Source organism: Diorhabda carinulata, chromosome 5 (assembly GCF_026250575.1).
Source record: "Diorhabda carinulata isolate Delta chromosome 5, icDioCari1.1, whole genome shotgun sequence".
Taxonomy (NCBI): Eukaryota; Metazoa; Arthropoda; class Insecta; order Coleoptera; family Chrysomelidae; genus Diorhabda; species Diorhabda carinulata.
Window position 1 is genome coordinate 14,243,210 of NC_079464.1, and position 19,808 is coordinate 14,263,017.

At 32.2% G+C, this 19,808-nt stretch overlaps 2 protein-coding genes across 4 annotated transcripts in view; one reads left to right on the top strand and one right to left on the bottom strand.

Moving 5' to 3' along the window:
* Window positions 1-14,473, bottom strand: part of LOC130893728 (WD repeat and FYVE domain-containing protein 3) — a 39,095-nt gene extending 24,622 nt beyond the window's left edge. Inside the window, exons 1-17 of one of the 2 annotated variants that reach the window (XM_057800055.1) lie at window positions 14,202-14,473; window positions 13,259-13,490; window positions 12,635-12,880; window positions 11,919-12,077; window positions 11,661-11,853; window positions 11,422-11,608; window positions 10,673-10,871; window positions 5,469-5,669; window positions 5,153-5,384; window positions 4,427-4,609; window positions 4,200-4,369; window positions 3,737-4,056; window positions 3,534-3,684; window positions 3,346-3,468; window positions 2,172-2,413; window positions 1,117-1,382; window positions 511-1,058 (exon numbers count right to left, since the gene is read on the bottom strand). In XM_057800055.1, the coding sequence (XP_057656038.1) occupies window positions 511-1,058; window positions 1,117-1,382; window positions 2,172-2,413; window positions 3,346-3,468; window positions 3,534-3,684; window positions 3,737-4,056; window positions 4,200-4,369; window positions 4,427-4,609; window positions 5,153-5,384; window positions 5,469-5,669; window positions 10,673-10,871; window positions 11,422-11,608; window positions 11,661-11,853; window positions 11,919-12,077; window positions 12,635-12,880; window positions 13,259-13,468 (3,630 nt within the window). In that variant the 5' untranslated portion in view covers window positions 13,469-13,490; window positions 14,202-14,473. The remainder of the gene's footprint in view (window positions 1-510; window positions 1,059-1,116; window positions 1,383-2,171; window positions 2,414-3,345; window positions 3,469-3,533; window positions 3,685-3,736; window positions 4,057-4,199; window positions 4,370-4,426; window positions 4,610-5,152; window positions 5,385-5,468; window positions 5,670-10,672; window positions 10,872-11,421; window positions 11,609-11,660; window positions 11,854-11,918; window positions 12,078-12,634; window positions 12,881-13,258; window positions 13,491-14,201) is intronic. The other variant, XM_057800057.1, reaches the window with a different exon arrangement.
* A 926-nt stretch (window positions 14,474-15,399) lies between these two features.
* Window positions 15,400-18,901, top strand: LOC130893729 (SAC3 domain-containing protein 1). 2 transcript variants are annotated; one of them, XM_057800058.1, is made up of 7 exons: window positions 15,400-15,627; window positions 15,679-15,870; window positions 15,931-16,095; window positions 16,159-16,401; window positions 17,090-17,227; window positions 18,501-18,690; window positions 18,753-18,901. In XM_057800058.1, exons 1-7 carry the CDS (start codon window positions 15,557-15,559, stop codon window positions 18,843-18,845), a joined length of 1,092 nt encoding a protein of 363 aa, XP_057656041.1. In that variant the 5' UTR covers window positions 15,400-15,556; the 3' UTR covers window positions 18,846-18,901. The 2 variants fall into 2 exon arrangements, with proteins under 2 accessions (XP_057656041.1, XP_057656042.1); XM_057800059.1 differs by having other exon boundaries at window positions 15,711-15,870.
* Window positions 18,902-19,808: the final 907 nt, after the last annotated feature.

Below are 19,808 nucleotides of genomic sequence, written 5' to 3' on the forward strand. Positions count from 1 at the left end.
TTAAACACTCACAGAAGACTTGGTCAACAGTTTTTTCCTCCTCCATGCACTGGAGGATCATCCGTGATCACATAGTATGGAGATGGCGTTTTAGATAACCATAACTGGTTAGAAATCCCATCGCCAGTCGAACTTTGTACCTCCAAGTGTAGCAGTTGGTTGGTAAAAGAGGTTCATAAAGCTTCCAAGGAGAAGTCGACCAACTCTAAGATGGGAAACATCCATTGGACACGTGATGATAGATAGAAACTTTGGATTAGGGAACTGGAATGAAAGTGAAGTGTGGAGAACAAGAAAAAGAATTTGTAAGGGAACATTTCGAAGAAGTAAAGATAGCTAACTAGCTAAAGAGGACCTAAAGTCAACATACTGGAACGTACTAGAGGAAAATAAAAGGAAAGAAAACCAAGAAATATGAAGCGGGCAAATAAAGGACTGAAATAATCTAGCAATAGACAAGGAAAAGTGGAAAAGGATCTGTTTAAAAGCCTTTACATCATTTCTACTTACTTCTTCGATTAGATGACAAGGTCCTTGTTTCCAACATAACCTAGAATACCGTCTCCAAGCTGGCGGCGTTCCAATATATCCATAAACAGAAGATGCCACTGTTAAATTCGCAGAACCGCCTCCGGGATTTTGTGATATATAATGCATTTTTTGATTATGTATTTGTTGTCCGTCTAAATACAAAGAAAACGACGAATTTTTCAATACAGCCCTATTTAATACTATCACCAAATGATGCCATTGACCTTCTTGTAATATATCCGGACACCATACTCTAGCTCCGTGTTCACCGGTACCTTCCGGTTCCCAATCGCCCACGTGATTTGGTATGTGGGTTTCTTGTGTCGATACTATAATAGCTTTATCTCTAGCCGATAATACTATCGATAGACAAACTAAATTGTCTTCGCGAGCTCCGCTGAAATTTCTAACTAGAGTCAATAAACGTACGCAATGAGGATCTGATCTCGGATCGGAAAATTTATCGACGCATATCCAAGATGAATACGTTAGACCAGTCTGGGGAGGAAACATTCTATCGCCAACACCTGAAATTAATTGTTCGATATTCAATTACATTAATCTATACATATATGTATAACTCACCTATTCCACCTAAGACGGTGTTGTCTACAGTGGAAACGACGCTAGGAGTCGAAATGGATTGCGGAGCTATGCTGGGTAAGTAAAGACAACCGAAGCCTTCCGCTGACATATCGAATTCGGCGAACGGCGGTGAAGTATAAGAAGATTGCGCTCGAAAATCTTTAGGAGTCGTCATCGATACTAAAGTTTTTATTCTGGTTAATGGAACCGGATAACCGCCGGGTTCGTTAGAACCTAACGGAAGGCAACACAACGGATTTCCTAACCTACAACATCATAAAAATCATTCGTATCTGCCCGGTCTAAGTAATAAAACATTAGTTTAGCGTTTTCGTGGTCGTATAATCTATTTATCGAGGTCTTAGATGTCGGTTTTTACGTTTTTTTTTACGTTGATGTTGTAAACAAACCGAGAAACGGATCCAGTTTCTAATCAGGTTAGGTTTCCTTTAGTCTCGATCAGGTTAGATTTATTTAGCTTCGATTAGATTAGGTTAGGTTTACTTCAGCTTTGATTGGATTGGGTTAAGTTTACTATAGCTTCGATTAGGTTATTTTGACTTTTATTTTAGTTCCAATTTGGTAAGGCTCATTTTAGCTTGTATTAGTTTATATTTACTCTAGCTAGAATAGGTTAGGTTTAGCTTAGCTTCGATTAAATTAGGTTTATTTTAGTTGCGATTTGGTTAATTTCGGTTTACTACAGCTTTGCTTATATTTGCTTTGGTGTTATTAATTTAGATTCACTATAGCTCATATCAAATTAGGTAAAGTTTACTTTAGCTTTGATTTGTTCAAGTTAGGTTTACCTCATCTTCGATTAAATTAGGCTTCTTTTAGTTGCAATTAGGTTAGGTTCGTTTTATTAAAGCTTTGCTTAGATTTACTTTAGTTTCCTTTAGGTTAGGTTTACTTTAATTTCTATTAGTTAGGTTCATTCAACTGCGATTAGATTAGGTTATGTTTACTTCAACTTCGATTACGTTAGGTTTTGTGTAATTCATAAATCCCTTGAGTCGGAAGTCAACTAAGCCAAAGTTGTATGATGTACTGACCTTAAAAACTGTCTCAAATCTTTGGCTTCAATCGCTTGAGCTGCCAATCTTTCAAGCATGTATTGAAGGGAATTGTGCAAGGGATGATTCTCATTTTGGAGTGGTTCCGAACCGACGGTGAGTAAGTGATTCACGAAGTTTTTATCGCACATTACTTGTTGATTTCGTTCGCTACGTACTAAAGATTTTATTATTTCCGCTATAAATAATTGGAGACTCAGGTACATTTCGAAGTGATCATCCTAAAACAAAGAAAGCTGAAACAACAAACGGAGAAGAGCCATCCCCTCTAGACCAGTAAGGAAAGTACAACAATGAAGGTGACATGAGAAGAAGTAACAAATGAAAAAAGAAGAAGGGTTAGTCCAAGAAAAAAAGGGAAACAAAAATAGTGGGTAATATAAAAGAAAAAAAAATGAATTGGTGTTAAATTGAACATAAAGCAAAGAATTGGATTGAATGGTGGAAAACTATCTCTTTTAGACAAGCAAGGGCAGTAGAACAATAAAGATGACATGACAAAAGGAAAGAACAAGAAGAGAAGAAGGTGTGGACTAAAAAAGGTGTGGAAAACAAAAATAGTGGATAATCTGAAACGAAAAGAGAAATGAATTGGAGTTGAATTGAGCAAGAAGCAAAAATAATAATAAAAGTGACAAGGAAATAGTTAAAATTAAGACGAGAATAAGAGGGTAGATCAAAAAATTGGAATTGAACCAATAAGCAAAGAATAGGATCAAATTGAGAGTATCTACCACCTCTAGACCAACATGTAGAAGAATAAATGTGACATAGTAAAAGAAAACGAACAAAAGGAAAAGAGGTAGATCGATAGAGTTGGACGCAAAAATAGGGGATAATCTAAAGCAAAAAAGAAAAATAAGTTGAAGTAAGCTAGATTGGGTTAAATAAGAAAGAAGTTACTTTTATACCTGCAGTAGAGAAAGTTTATAATAAGGAAGGACAAAATAAAATATTGATTCTTAACACAAGGACCTTATAAAATATTATTTTTGGAAAACTATTCGACTTTTCACAAACTAAAAACCTGTTTCGACGTTGGGTTTGCAATAAAATCAATTTTATAAAGTGGAAAGTAGCTATTTATACCCAAAGTGTCGATCATATTTACTCGATGAGTTAATATATCTAATTATAAAAAAAATAAACTTACTTTTATACAAGGTAACAATTGTAACATACAAACTACCACCCCGGGATGAACAATTATCGGGTCAGGAGTTGGAGGACTCAAATTTAGAGAATTGACGTTCGACCTCTTTTTATTTCCATCCCCCTGGAATGTAATTTTTCTTATTATGTAGGTGAGCACAAAATTGGTTTATATATAGGATAGTTTACCTGTAAACTGGATTCCCTAGATACCGATGGAGATTTCATATAAAATATATTTGTATTAATATTTTTATCGAACAAATCCAAAGCTAAATCGTATAAAAGCCTGTAAACTACAATAGTATATACTAAAGATGGCGATATTTTATCCGGAAATCTAAAAAAAACAACGTCAAACTATTAATTAAATAATCAGTTGTTTTACTCACTCTACGTTAGTGACGGAACCGATAAACAAATTCTGATATATTTCCACATATTCGTTAGACACCGTCTCGAAATCGATCTCGCTAATTTTCGATAGTTTTTCATTGGAAAAACACCCCAATAATTTGATGCTGTCGCATAGACTCGTTCTGCATATTTCGTGATGAAAAAATTTAGCGTTCGCCGGTTCGAATCTCATCGCCGTACTAACCGTTTGAAATACCAAACTCAATAGTTGCAATACTTCAGGATCGGTTTCTTTTTCGCACAATCGTCCTTCTATAGCTATAAGGACGCTGATTACGTACACAAAACCGTTAGCCTAAAATACATCATTCATTATTAAAAGTAATATATTGTGACGGGTACACAGCCGCACGCCATAATTTAATATAGTGGTAAAATAGTGGATAAAGGTTGTTGTAGCTACGTAAATGTTGTAGAAAAATATTAAAATATCCTTACTTTTCGAAATACTGTTCTGGTACGATGTGATTCTTTCAAGCATATCTTTAAAGCTTCCAAAATGTCGATTTTAAGCTGCAGTTGGGTACGAGGAACTGAATGTAGGGTGTTTAATAATTGCCCCATATCGTCATCGCCTCCTGTAGTTAATACTAATTCTTTAATAATACCTGTAATATATGAAATAGGATTGGAATATTTCTCTTATTTTGTTGGTTAGAAATTACCTAATATGGCTTTTCGACATTCCGGAAACTGGACTAGCTTATGGACACATTTAGCTCCACCGCACTCTCTTAAAACATTCGCATTCGAACTATTATTGGTTAATAATATAGTCAATGCTTCTACTGTTAATGTTCCCAATTTTTCTTGTTTGGAAATTAATTTATGATCTTTAACCATATTATCTGGAAAAAATTTTATTAGTGTGATAAATCATCAAGACTATTGTTGGTTAATTATATCATCTTATATTCAAATTTCAGTTACATTTTGAGTACTATTTATTGATACTGAGCCTTTAAAATATTTTTAAAATAAAATAAACTATGAAATAGTCATATAGTGGATTCAAAATTTTGTTTTAGTTAATCAAAAATAATCCTCTGGTACTCGAATTTCAATTATTGTCACCAAAAGAAGTCCTATAAGAACTTCAATTATAGAACATCAACAAAGCCACTAGTAGTTCAAATAATGCAACTCCAAAAATGCTTCCAGAAGTATGAAGAAAAGGTATAGTTCTAATTAATGCCATCCCAAGACTAAAAATTTTGTTCGAGATATTAAAAACTTCCATAACCATTCTAATATAAACCTATAACTTCAAAAATGTTAGAAATACAGCTACACAACAGATTATACTCTAATCTACTACCAAATTTAGGAATTCCCCTGATCTAGTTGGATTCTGACAAAAGTACTAATTAATATAATAATTGTGCTCTCACCAGTAATATTTTTATCTTCCAGCAAATCCCTATACCGATTCAAACAAGTAACTATAACTTCCAATAAACCCACTTCTCTGTATACGTCTTTGAATATCGGATTGTGTTTCAAGATGTTCAACAACGTCTGCATACACAAAAGACTGCAATCAACATAATTCAAACTGTGCGTCTTCAAAAATATCGACATGGAAATTAATTCCTTGCACGGTACAAAATTCAGTTGATAAACCTGAAAACGAAAATATTACATACAGTGTGTCTCAACATTTATAATTACAATGTGCAAAGAGGGTAAATGAATTTTAATTCTTACCAAAAACTCGATGAGATCAAATAGTTTTTGTTGTATATCTGCAGGTTTGTATTGAATCCTTTCGGTAAATTGACTCAAAGTATTTTGATTTTCCAAAATGAAATAATTAGCGTTATCCGAATGGTATATACTCGATATGGCATCTAATATAGTCGAACATAAAAGTGAAGAATTCGATTTGAGGAAAGCGCTTTGAAGAACCTAGAAACATTATATCTTTTTATCGCCATTCATATTTTTTACTTAAAAAAAATTAACATAAAGGACCCCGCTCAAAGGAAATTGGGTTTCGGCCAATTTTCTGAAATTTTACTCAAAGGTAGTTTGAAGCAAGCAAATTGCCGTAATTTCCTGGACTTCTACACCTTACCTTAATTACCTAGACTTTTACACCTTGCCTTAAATACCTGGACTTCTATATCTTGCCTTAAATGGCCAGTACTAGTTAATCTTGTCTTCATTGCCTGGATTTATACTCCTTGTGTTAGGTAGCCAGGACTATTTGATCTTGTCTTAATTGCCTGGATTTCAACACCTTGCCTTAATTGCCTGGACTTCTACACCTTGCCTTAAGTGGCCGGGACCATTTATCTTGCCTTAATTGCCTGAACTTCTATACCTTGCCTTAAATGGCCGGTACTATTTAATCTTCATTGCCTGGATTTCTACTCCTTGCGTTAGGTGGCCAGGACTATTTGATCTTGCCTTAGTTGCCTGGATTTCTACATCTTGCCTTAAGTGGCCGGGACCATTTAATCTTGCCTTGATTGCCCGAGGAATGTTTATGAAGTTACTTATGGAATTTACCAACCCTATTAAAGAATTTTGATCAGCGTGCTTTGAACTATCATTATGCCAAGTTTGCGAACAATTTGCCAAAACCAATTCCCTTCCAACCAGGGTACCCTCAGACACATCAGGGGTATTATTGATGGAGTTTGGGGTTTCACGCCTATTAAGACTTTTAATCAGCTTTCTCCAAACTATTATTGTGCCAAGATTCAGAAAAACTGACCAAAGCACCTCCTCTTATGGTACTCTTGGACTTTTTATGGGTAGTTTTGGAGGTTTGGTGAGGGTTTTGGAATTTCGCGCCCATTGGTATTTTCAATCAGCTTGGTTTGAACTATCATTATGCCAAGATTCAGAAGAACTGACCAAAGCACCTCCTCTTATGGTACTCTTGGACGTTTTGGACTTTTCATGGGTAGTTTTGAGGGTTTTGGAGTTGACCTAAACCTTTTCCCTTTCTCCCAGGGTAATTTAGGACACTTCAGGTGTAGTTTTAACGGTGTTGAGAGGATTGTGGTATCGTTTCCATTGAGACTTTTGATCAGCTAGCTGCAAACGAGGCCTTTTTAAGTTTTGTCTAATTTAAACAATAGTTTAAAGTAATTTCAGTTATAGTTCTCTCGATAATGCTCTTAAAGATGAACAACACGTTAAGAAAATGAAATAAATCAAAATTCAAATGTAACATCAACCTAGAAATTCGTAAAACTAATTATCGAAATGGATTGAATCGGGAAATTTAAGAGGGTTGAATTTGATTTAATCACCAATCACTTGACACATAAACAGAGTGTCTTATCTTCTCCGCGCGATATTCTATGATTTTGGAAAAACGTTTGATCGACATAAGTCGATGTCAATTCATGTCATAACATTCAAAATTCTAAGTATGAATCACAAATATCAAACATACAACGGAAAATCATATAGAGAAATCAACAACGATTACATAGATGAATTTGAAAAGTATTTGTGTACCAAAGAAAATTATTGTCCGAGATGCAACAAATTAAAACCCGATAAACTAGATTACGTAAAAGGTTGTCCGCCAATTTGCAAAACCACAAAATATAATTCGAGAAACGATCGACGTTCCAGTAATTCGTCAAAAAACGGTAAAATCACAAAAGATCCCTCCCCCACGAACGTAGCGAGTGAATCGTACTTCAACGGTTCCCAAAAAGATATTTTTCCAACTCGCACCTTCAACAATTCAGCCCAAAAACAAACAGTTTGCTATTCCAGAGGAATATCCTCATCCGCCAACGCCTCGACGTGCTGTTGCGTCAATGAAAAAGAATGGAGTGAAACCGATGATGATCTCGAATGTTGCTGCGACGCCAACAAAAAATGCAGATGTTACGAACCATTGGAAGCAATTTCTAATACAAAGGAATCCAATAGAATAAAACGAAGACGCAAAGAATCTAGACGAGGTGAGTCAAGAAGAAAAGAACCTGCTCGAGAAGAATCTAGACGAGATAAGCTTAATCGAGAGGATTCCAGACGAGGTGAGCTCGTTCGAGAGGATTCTAGACGAGGTGAGCTCATTCGAGGTGAATCTAGACGAGGTGAGCTCGTTCGAGACGAGTCTAGACAAGAAGAACTTGTTCGAGACGAGTCTAGACGTGAAGGTTTCGTAAGAGGTGTGCCTTCACGTACAAGAAACGTACGGGGCGAGTCTAGACGTGACCTGTATGTGAAAAGTGTACCTTCGAGTGAAGATTTCGTAAGAAATGGGCTTTCGCGTGAAGATTTCGTAAGAAATGGGCTTTCGCGTGAAGATTTTATACGAGATGAGCCCAGACGTGAGGAATCTTATCGAGATTACAAGCGAAACGGATATAATTATAGACGAGATAAACCTAAAAGTGAATTGTTTATACAAAACGATGAAGATTTTAATCGAGATCGCGAGTATTTGACGCGAGTCGATTACAGCCGTGAAGATTTAAGACGAAACGGTTCCAAAAGTGAAGAATTCGTTCGAGACGGAGTTAAACGAGAACGATCAAGACGGAATCGTGAAAGGATTAAAAGGAAAGAGTTGAAACGTGAAGATTTTACTAGAGATGAATCTCAACATAACAACGGAAATAATAATGTACCGAACAGATCAATGTCTTCGATCCGTACCGTATGTTATCCGGCACAGCAATTTTATTATAATCATACAACGAAATCTTCTTGTCCTTCGGGAATGTGTCCTCCGATCAGGTGTCCCTTTTGTCACAAGACGAAAAAGGAGACGGAAGACAAATGTAACAATACTAAAAGAAAGAGGAAATGTTGTTGTTTCAAAAGGAAAAAATGTTTTTAAAAACATCTACACAATTTTAAAGAAATTTATTCGATCGTATTTTTACTTTAATGCTACATCTCCCCATCTCATGTGATCAGTTTATATTATAAAATTGAGAAATTATATATTTTCATATTCAGAAATTACTCACAGATGATTTAAATACTGCTTCTTAAGTGGCATCGAACTACCAGATAAATACAAAGTTGTTTTTGGAACTTACTGTATATAATTTCACTTGTCTTTGTTTCAAATGTCGTACAATGTATAACGGAATCTTTTGTACTCATATCGTCATTTTTATTCCATTTCTTGACATCCTTTTCAATTTTTATCAAACTTTTCTCTCCTTTTGGTCCTATTTTTTTTGATGCACCCTTGAGCAACTTTAAGTACCATACAACAATATCCGAGTCATTTATGGTTAGAACATATTATTATTTTTTTTTTGTAAGCTTTAACAAGATTACGTACTCTCTTGTACCCATATCTCCAATTTTAATTCATTTCTTGATATCCTCTTCAATTTTTACTTGAAGTTTCTCTCCTTTTGGTCTTTTTTCTTATATTTGATGCACCCTTAAGCAGCTTCAAAGTAACACACAAGTCATTTTTTTATTAGAACATATTCTTTTCCTTTTCTTCTTCTTTTATAAATTCTTAAGAAGATTCCGGACTCTTTTATATTCATATTTTCATTTTAATTCCATTTATTGACATCCTTTTCAATTTTTATCCAACTTTTTTCTCCCTTTGGCCCTTTTTTTATATTTGAGGCATCATCAAAGTACCAGACAACAATATCTAAGTCATTTTTGGTTAAAACATATTCTTTTCTTTTTTTTTCTACTTTTTTAAAATGCTTTAAGATTCCTTACTCTCTTGTACCCATATCTTCAATTCTATTCCATTTCTTGACATCTATTTCAATTTTATTCAATATTTTTGTCATTTTGGCCCTTTTTCTTATTTGATACATCACCAAGCAGCCTCAAAGTACTGCACAACAATATCCAAATCATTTTTGGTTACATTATATTCTTTTCATTTTCTTCTTCTTTTTTAAATGCTTTAAGAAGATTCCGTACTCTCTTGTATCCTTATCATCAATTTTATTCTATTTCTTTACGTCATTTTCAATTTTTATCCAATATTTCTGTCATTGTGACCCATTTTCCATATTTTATTCATCAAAGGGCACCATCAAGGAACTAGACAAAAACATTAGAGTCATTTTTGGGACATAAACAGTTAGAACTTCCTGCATCTTCTTTTTCTTTCCTTATTCTTTTGTTTTTAATATTTTAGAAAGATTGCAGACTCTCTTGTACCTATATCTCCAATTCTCTTTTATTTCTTGAGATTCCTTGAGATACTTTTTCCTCAATATTTTTTTTCCTTTTGGCTCATTCTCCATCTTTGATTCATTATAAAGTTATTTTTGGAAAATAACGGGTTAGAACATCCTGTATATTTTTTTATCTTCTTTCTTTTTTCAATGATTTTATGATGATTTTGGACCCTCTTGTACCCATCATTTTTTCCCAACTTTTCTCTCTTTTTTGTTCATTTTTTTCTATAATTCACAAAATCTACTCTCATTATTTTTATTTTTATTTTCAGCTTCATTTCGATCCCAACTGCCTTAGTTTTATTTTTTTTATCAGCATTTCTTGTTTCATTAATCTTTATATTATTTCATCATCCATCCTGTAAATTCCTTTTAAAATAATCATTTTCTTTATGATTTTATCATTTTATTTTTAATTTAATTCCATACCTTGGTATAGTGAATCTTTTCTTAGTTGAAACTTTGATTAATGACTTTTTTCAATGAAATTTATTTTCTGAGTCTTTATTTTCACTTCTACATCAATATCATTGTCTTATTTTTTAAATATTGTCATATTCCCCTTTGTTAGTTAATTCTACTTCTAATTCTTCCAATTTTCTGTCAGCTCATTTCCAATATATTAAAAATAAAAAAATTTTACTCCTCAAAACCTAAAAAGACTGGAATTTCGATTTTACCACACTCTTATTCCAGTATAGTACATCAAGTTTATTTCAAGGATCTCTAAAAATATTAATTTCGAAAATAAATACTTACATGAAACGCTTGAATGTTTCTAATACTTGTACCTCGACCAGAAGGTTGGGGTAAAATGAAACCTTGCATCTGGAATAAAGATCCGGTCGATGCCTGAGATGGTTTCAACTCCAAGTACCCACACATGCACAAAGACGATATCATCAATACCAAATTTCTTATTGTTTCTTGGGCTTCACTGGAATTATCATTTTCAAATCTGGAAACATTATCAAACGTGTTATAAAGTTGACTATTTCCTTCGAAAAATTTAAGCCAACCAAAAAGCTGTAATATTTTATGTTTACCTAGCAACGATCAAATTTCAGCGATAATACTGCACTAGTGCAAATTATCGATAATTTGCACTAGTGCCAAATTTTCGTCTAGGATTAATAAACATCATTTTGTTTTAATTTTATATTTTAAGAAAAGGAACAATTATTGAAAATGCAATTAGAATATACAACTTTACTGGAGGCCGACGATGGTGTTTCTATGCTGCTTCCACCACTTGTTATTATAATTTAAAGAATAACAAATTTTAAACACAGAATTAAGTTTATTTTAAATTAAATTTTTCTCAGGAAATAGTCTGCCAAAATGCCCTCTCGTGCATGTCAAATTGTCTCATAATTTCCTCTCGTGCGCATTCGCGCACTCGAGAAAATTAAATTATCGACAATTTGACATGCACTCGGGACATTAATATTGATAATTGAGTCTGTCTCTAATAGAACCAAACCTAAACGTATAGCTAATATACTTACTTTAGAAGAAAATCAGAGAGGAAGGGATAACCTTGAGCTTGTCGAAAATCGTCTAATAATGTAGAAGACACTTCACTGGAATCTTTGAGAAAACAGAAAAGTGTTACCAACATTTCCACCAATTCGAAAGGAGCTAGTTCAGGATTCTTTTTCATATTTTGGATACATTCATCAATGCAACTTTTTGCTAAAATACCAAAGAAACGTTACCAAAAAATTACTAATATTGGATTACTTACAATGGATATATCCAACTACTAAGGGTGTTAATCCATGTCGTGATAGAGTCATCAAAACTTCTGCGGCACTTTTTCTCCACATAGCGTTATATGGTAAAACCCAAGTGGTGATTGACGTAAATAATAATCTTAAGTCATCTTTTCTTGCTAATTCCTCAGCGGGTATCCTATGACTGCATAAACGAACTAAAAGCTGCAAAAAACCAATCGAATTTTTGTTTAATATATGATAAATACTTATATACATATAATACTTACTTGAACAAACATTTTTTGTAAAAGTATTCTTCTTTCTTTTGGAGTAAAATCACTATTATTATCTTTGGTATCGGCTTCTTTTTCTGATATCTCAGGTAAATCAAAGAAAAGATACAAACATCTCACCAATGTAGATGGTACAGATACTTCTGACATAACCTGAAATTATTTACCAGCAAATTCTCCAGATCTAGTTCCCTGTTGTCTAACAAAAGTTACTTAAAGTACATAGATTTTCATTTAATGTATACGCATTTTGCAAAGAAAACTTTTTGAACAATCCTCGTATATTAGACTCATACATTTCGTAATATTAAAAAATCCTTCGATATCAATTCAAGAACTTAAGCAGGATCAAACTATGTTAATAGCAGTATATTTTTACATTTTTAATTGAGTACATTTCATTGAATGTATTTTGACCACTGAATTCTCCAGATCTAGTTCCCTGTTTCCCAATAAAAGTTGCTTAAAGGACATACATTTTCATTGAATGAATATATATTTTGCACAAAAAACAGGATCAAATTATGTTAGTACCCAGTATATCATTACATTTTTAAATGAGTACATTTCATTAATTGTATTTTGACCACCAAATTCTCCAAATCTAGTCCCCTGTTTGTTTAAAAAAGTGGCTTAGAGGATATAGATTTTCAGTGAATGTATACACGTTTTGCTTTTTTTTTTTAAATTTCTGTATATTAGATACTAACCTGTACTAATGTATAATCTCCGGCAGCTAATAAGTTTAAGGTGGAAAGAAGCATCCAGCCATTACTGGATTCTTCACAGTTCTCGATTTCAAGAAATTTCGTAATGGCACAACTAGCTGTCTCTGTACTTTGGTTCGAAGCTCTCTTACTTATTTCTGATACCATTAGAAGAGATACTTCGTGACAAAATGATAGGATATCCCAAAATTTTTCGTTCATATCAGAAGTCGGACTTGTACCAAACACCTAATAATTAAAACAATTTCTTACATATAAAACTGAATTAAAATTTTTGTATCAAACACCAAATAATATTTTGTGATCATTCGACAGATAAAATTACAAGGTTTTATCTGTTTTTAAGCAAAATTTCAATTAAAGGAGACCTAAAATCAAGACAAATCATCAGGAAAAACATATAAAAAAGTGTAAAAAGTTGAAGAAAAGTACCAAATAATTTGATACAATATAAAACAAAAGTCCTAGGGGTAGTTAGATCTGAAAAAAACTACCTTTTTGTGGATAATTTGTCGTTTTTAATTGGACTACAACCCCATACATTATTTATAATGATATTAAAGAATACAATTCTGTGAATATTTGAAAGATTTTAGAAAAATTTACCTTACAAAAAAGAGGCAACATATTGTATAGTTTGTCGTCTTTTTCTCGATCTGTGAGAGGATGAACAGGGTGAGTATATTCAGAAAAAAGTTTTTTGAGATGCATCAGCCCCAATTGTGTGTGTGGAGAAGAAGGTCCATCTGATAGGTCAGATGAGGAGACAGAAGAGGTGTTAGTAACACCACTCCTCAACTTTCTCATGATGTTCATTTTGAAGGCTTTTTAGAGCCTCCTATAACAAGTTAATTAGTTAAAATATATAAATTTTAAATCTAAGCAAGATAAGTTCGAATATAATGATAAAAATTAGATTAAATGCAAAACTTTATTATTATTAATGAAATAAATTCATAAAATAAAGATAAATCAAAACAAAATTAAATTATTGCTAGTAATTATTTAGTCATATACTGATAAAAAATATGTACATAACAATGAGTCACCTTGTGCTATTATGTGAGTCCCAATTTCAATGAATATAAATATTTAAAATAATTCCATAGAGTTTCAAAAGTTATCAAATAATTTTATACAAATAAATGATTTAATTTAAAAAATAACAACGCAGATAATTTTATTTTAAAAATAGTTATAATACCAAAACGTTGTTATAGATATTTGATAAATAATATAATTACCTATTTTACAAAAATCATGTAAAACCAACAATTTTTTCAATAAACTAAGTTTTATGATTCAGAAATTCTAATTTATTTATTATTTTGTATTTTAAATTTTAACAATATTATTTGTTGTAACAAGTTTCGTATAACAATGCTTTTCCATGTTAAATATCATTATTATTTATAAATTATTAACTGAGATATATTTCAAATTAGATTTAGAAAATATAGGTGAAGCGTAATAGTAACTGGAAGGAGGAAAAGATCGATTACTTTCGACTTTGAGCAAATTTGTCCTAAGACTCATTAAACTTAATTACCTGTAAATTATTAAGTCGTCCTCGATTAAGGTTTCACATAACTACTGCACATTTGTTAAAAAAACAGTTGACACGGTATTTCACAATAAAAATACATAATAATTCAATTTATTTTTCTTTTCAAAGCATTATAACACTGTTGACAACGACAGTGACGCAAGTATTGTCAAACAAAATCACTATTTAAAGGTTTGTTTTACCATCTAATCCAGGAATTCACAGCACATAGCATCGTATAGAGTTTCAACGACGTCAATTTAATTTACGGAACAGCCCATTCACAGTAATGCTACGATTGTTTGCTATTTGTATGGATAAAATGATTTTACTAAAAGCATTTTGTTTAGTCGAGGCTAATAATTTCGAAATCACAGGCACGAAGAATACATACTAGGAGTATGAACATAATGTTGAAAAAATGGCTTCAATTTGAGGGGACAGATTTAAATCGTTCAAATCTTGATACGGGAAGTAATTATGCTGGCGTTTATATTTTTGATTTAAAATTAAAGATTACAGAAAGAGCATAGAGTTTGTGCGCCCTGAATCCTTACATAACCAGTGACAGAAAAGAGTATCTGGGTATAATATTGGTATACATAAATATTTTGGAAAAGCCCATACCATTGAGACCCTTCTTGATCAGAGGATAACAATATGGATTGTTATCCGACCTGTTGCGGGACAACTTCTATTAGTCTAATATGTTTATGCTTCCAAGGATGTGTGGTAACACTGTATATTATATTATATAATATGGATTGTTATCCATCCTGTTGCGGGACAACTTCTATTAGTCTAATATGTTTATGCTTCTAAGGATGTGTGGTAACACTGTATGTTACATTGATAGGTCATTTCAGGATGACGTCTCAATAAGCAGCCATATTGATTTGGGGGACAAACATTGTTTTGTTTACATTAAAACTATTATTAGTACTGATATTTTATTTAAATTATTATATATGTATAAATTTTCATAATATCCAATTTTTTTGAAGATATTGTGTGGTAGGTTTTACCGTTATTGTTACTGAGAAGTTCAAATTTAATTTAATGACATATATTAATCAGAGTACATAAGAGAGCAGTTGGTTATAGTTTTATCTATCTGCTCTTTATTCTATGATTCTTTAAATCTGTCAAAAGTTTGACATATTTAGAGTGGCCAGCCTGCTATTTTGTAGCCAACGTCTACTGTGACGCAATGGCTATTTACCTGCTGCTGTCATTTTAGTAAATACTTGTTCATAAAGGTTATGTATCCATTTGTTTTACAATATTCAAAATATATTTCTGTCAAATTAGTTTATTCTTTATTACCCAAGACAAGTTGGAACTAATTTGACAACAGAATGAACAAAACGGAAGAAAAATATATAATTGGAATTTGCAACGAAATGTGTCCCCCGGAAGAAATAAAATTGTAAGTTTAATTTTTTTTTGCTAAGTATAGTGAATTATTGATTGTTTTTAGACGCGAACAACAACGTTTATTACACATTTTAGAAATTATTCCAGATACAGTGAACAACAAATTACCAAAAGCAGATAAAAATAAAATGGTGAAATGTTTTTCTCGATCTGCCGCAGGAAAATGTTTTTTAAAACCGGAAAATTTGAGACCACCAAACGTACTTCTACGAACGGTAAATTATCTCTTAGATGAGTGAGTCTCAAAAACATTCATATTTTTTACCTTTGTATTTCACTAGTTAATTATTTTTAGGGTAATTAATAAAAATGATAAGGTGCCTTATATAATCAAATACGATTTTGTTATGGATAGGTTAAGAGCCGTTCGGCAAGATATGGTTATTCAAAATATATCTCGAGCTCATCAAATAGTCATCTTACAACCAATTGTAAGATTCCACGCTTATTCTGCATACAAGTGAGCGTAACTACACTGTACATTAATATAATATTTTTTTGTGTTGTTCCTACATTCTTTTAGGTGCTGCGAAGAGAATATCAACAACTTTGATTCCCATATCAATGATACTCATTTACAAGAATGTTTAAAACGATTATTATGTATTTATGACTATTTCGATAGTCTTGAAAAATCTGCAAACATACAAATATGTAACGAATCTTTAAAAGATGCCCGCCCATATTTTGAAACGATGTATTTAATTTTTAATTTAGGAAATAATGAGGCTATTAATAGAGCTATACAGTTGCCAAAGGATTGGAGGTGAGAAACGTCACAAATAAATTTATTTTTATAAAGAAAACCAACTTTCAAGAAGAATTTGGTATCAATCAATACAGCTGGATCTGGAGTCAAAAATCATGAACTTCAAACACCAATTTGGTATCAACCAAATTAACTGGATTTCTGTATTTGAATAACATGACTTTCAAACCAGAATTTGGTATCAATTTACTTTGCTATATTTCTGGAGTCAAAAATCATGAACTAAAAACATAAATTTGGTATCAATCGATTTTGCTGGGTCTCTGAAGTCCATGAACCATGAATCTCAAACCAAAATTTCATATCAACTGAGTTAACTAGATCTCTGGATTTGAAAAACATTACCTTCAAACCAGAATTTGGTATCAATTGACTTTGCTAGATTTTTGGAGTCAAGAATCATGAACTACAAACATAAATTTGGTATCAATCGACTTTGCTGGGTTTTTGGAGTCAAAAAACATAAACTTCCAACACCAATTTGGTATGAATCGACTTTGCTGGGTCTCTGGATTTGAAAAACATGAACTTCAAAGCAGAATTTGGTATCAATTACTTTATTAGATGTGTGGAGTCCATTTTAAAAAAGGAGAAAGTTTTGGCTCTATTGAATCACTTCTCATTATAAACATACCTTTAGATTCATTTGAATTTGTTTGAATATAAAGTATCATTATTTTTACAGGACCAATTTGGTATCGATTGGTTTAGATATAAGTTTTTCATACCAAAAAAATAACCTAGTGAGAGTATGTAGAAAATTAAACAGATTGCCTGTTTTACTGCAATCGTTGGCGTTTTTAAAAATGCCACAATTAAGGAGGTAAGTGAACGTTTTTCTAGGTCCAATTACCCTATTAGGCATGAATCTTTATTTCTATAACAACAATGGTCATATATATTGTGAATGAAAAGTACTGCTGGAACTTATTCTCACATTTACTATCTCACAGCTATTAATAGATTAGATTAAATGTAGGGAGAGACTTCGAAAGTCCATTGAGTCTTCTTCGTTGCTTAACCAACAACAGCTCGCCTTCCAGTATCTAAGATGGTTTCTAGAAGGATATGTTCTCGCTCTTACAAGTCTAAATCATTTTCTGTGTCGACTTGTTTTGGGCAGTTGTATTTCTTTCTTTCCCTGCATTCGTCATTTACAGCTACACTTATTAAGTGATTCCTAAGATGCAATGTCTTGAAGGAAATTAGTATAATTTACTAAATCCCAAGTCTTCCAATTTTTAAGTTCGAAAATAACTTTTTAAAGTGTAGAGAAGTTTTTTATCCTGATATTATTGTAAGTGCATTTTTCTATGCCACTGGAAGGTTCCTAGTCGATAAAAGGTTTTGTGCTCCTTTTTTGCTGATTGTCTTTAATGAGTGGGATCCCAAAACAATAAAATTCTATTGATTGACTGTTAGAATGGATCGGTATGTCACACGCTCAAATATGAGCTAGAGATAATGATTATTTAGTGCCAATCCTGATTACTCAAGTTCCTGTCGTGATTTTTGGCACCATCTGTATCCATAGTATTTTTCTTAAGGTTTAGTTGCAGTTATGTATTTATCAAAATACAGAGGTATACAGAGTTGGTAGATCCCTTTATTCAATATTTTGTCTTTCTCAACATTGAACCTTACATAATTCAGAAGATTTACTTCTTTCGGACGAAGAGGTGTAAGATCTGTGATGATTTCCAGAACTCTAGTTTGTGCAGATTCTCGTGAAGCACTAACTTTGTACCAAGTTTTTGCTTTCAGAGACTGAGGGTAAACAGCGTCAGATAGAGTAATTGTGAGTGTTGGTGTAGGGGTAGTGTAAACAGTGTGTTCAGTACTAACTTTGTATTCTAACAAGGGTTCTCCTCGTTCTATTCTCACTTAGTTAGGTTAGATTACCTATGACATAATTAGGATTGCAACCCAATATTTAACTGATCAGACTTTTGTACACCGTTATTATAAACTAGATCTTTTAGAGATTGCATAATAAACTAAAAATGATTTTCCAGTAGTTTTGGTTATGCGAATTTTTGGTCTTCTTGGTTTAAAATCATATTTTCTAGAGTCTATTTGAAATTTATTATTTTTAGTTTAAGTCTGAAAATGATGTCCGTTGCTTATAATAGTAAAAATATATGTTTTCCAATTGGTGTTTTATCAAAACTACTCTTGTACAATTCCACCAGTGAACTAATCTCTGATTGTAAATATTACGGATTAAAAGTTGATGAAAACGGTGTTTGGTTTATGAAGACTGATTTTATCGAAGGAAAACCAATGGTGAGATGATAAAATAAATTAAATAACGCATTTTATATGGAAGAACGTTCTATAAATTTCAGGTAAAGGTAAAACGCAGTAAAGAAATGGATGAAAAATTACAACAAATCGATTTATCAACCCTACTTTTGTATGGGGAAAAATATATTGATTAAATCTAATGTTTGTTATAAATTATGTACCTGCATTATAAATAAATTTTTTTATTGCATTTTTACTGTAATTTATTGGAAATTGTCACTTAATACAAAAATTTACATTGACATGGTGTGTCACTCTAAAGAAGACAACTTTGTATTCAAAACGTTCCTCCAACAGTGTAATTGTGACTATTAGTACAGTGTACTCAGTATGAATATCATCAACAGTTTCATAAAGTCCAAATCAATTACTTCCTTATGCCTTTTTAGGCATCAGATTTGTAATCTATGTCCATTTCCTCTAAATTTGTTTTCACTTTCTTTTTTGTATCTTTGTCTATATATTGTCTTATTATTCAATCTATTGTCTTCTCTTCATCTATTTTCCTCTTGGTCAACCCATTGTTTTCTTTGTCAAGTTATCTTCTTGGTATTCGTTGCGTTATTGTTCAATCCGTTATCTTATTTGTCATTTGATTTTCTTTTTGTTACCCACTGTATTTTTTTAAATCCATCATGTTCTTGGTCAATCCTTTTATTATCCATCGTCTTCTTGGTATTTACTATAAATTTTGTTAAGCACTTCTCTTCTTTGTCAATCAATTGTTTTCTTAGTCATGGCAAGTATTTTTGGTTATTTTTAGTTGTCAATCGATTGTCTTATATATCAATACATTTTCTTCTTGGCGATTCTGTTGCCTTCTTTGTCAATTTATTGTCCTCTTAGTCAATCCATTGTCTTGTCTTACTGGTCAATCCATTGTCTTGTTTGTCAATATATTGTCTTCCTAGTCAATCCATTGTTTTGTTTGTCAATATATTGTCTTCTTGGTCAATTCTTTGTCGTGTTTGTCAATTCATTATCTTTTTTGCGATGTCCTTGCTTTACATGTCCATTTATTGTGGGTTTATTCTCGTACCATTTAAATAGCGCTTTTTTTTTATATTTATATCTTTGTTTCTAATTTTTTCTCATTT

Coding starts and splice junctions, on each gene's coding strand:
- LOC130893729 (XM_057800058.1), top strand. CDS start 15,557: ATGAACAAAACGGAAGAAAAATATATAATTGGAATTTGCAACGAAATG. Junction 16,402..17,089: donor CAGTTGCCAAAGGATTGGAG/GTGAGAAACGTC, acceptor TTATTTTTACAG/GACCAATTTGGTATCGATTG. Junction 18,691..18,752: donor TTATCGAAGGAAAACCAATG/GTGAGATGATAA, acceptor TATAAATTTCAG/GTAAAGGTAAAACGCAGTAA.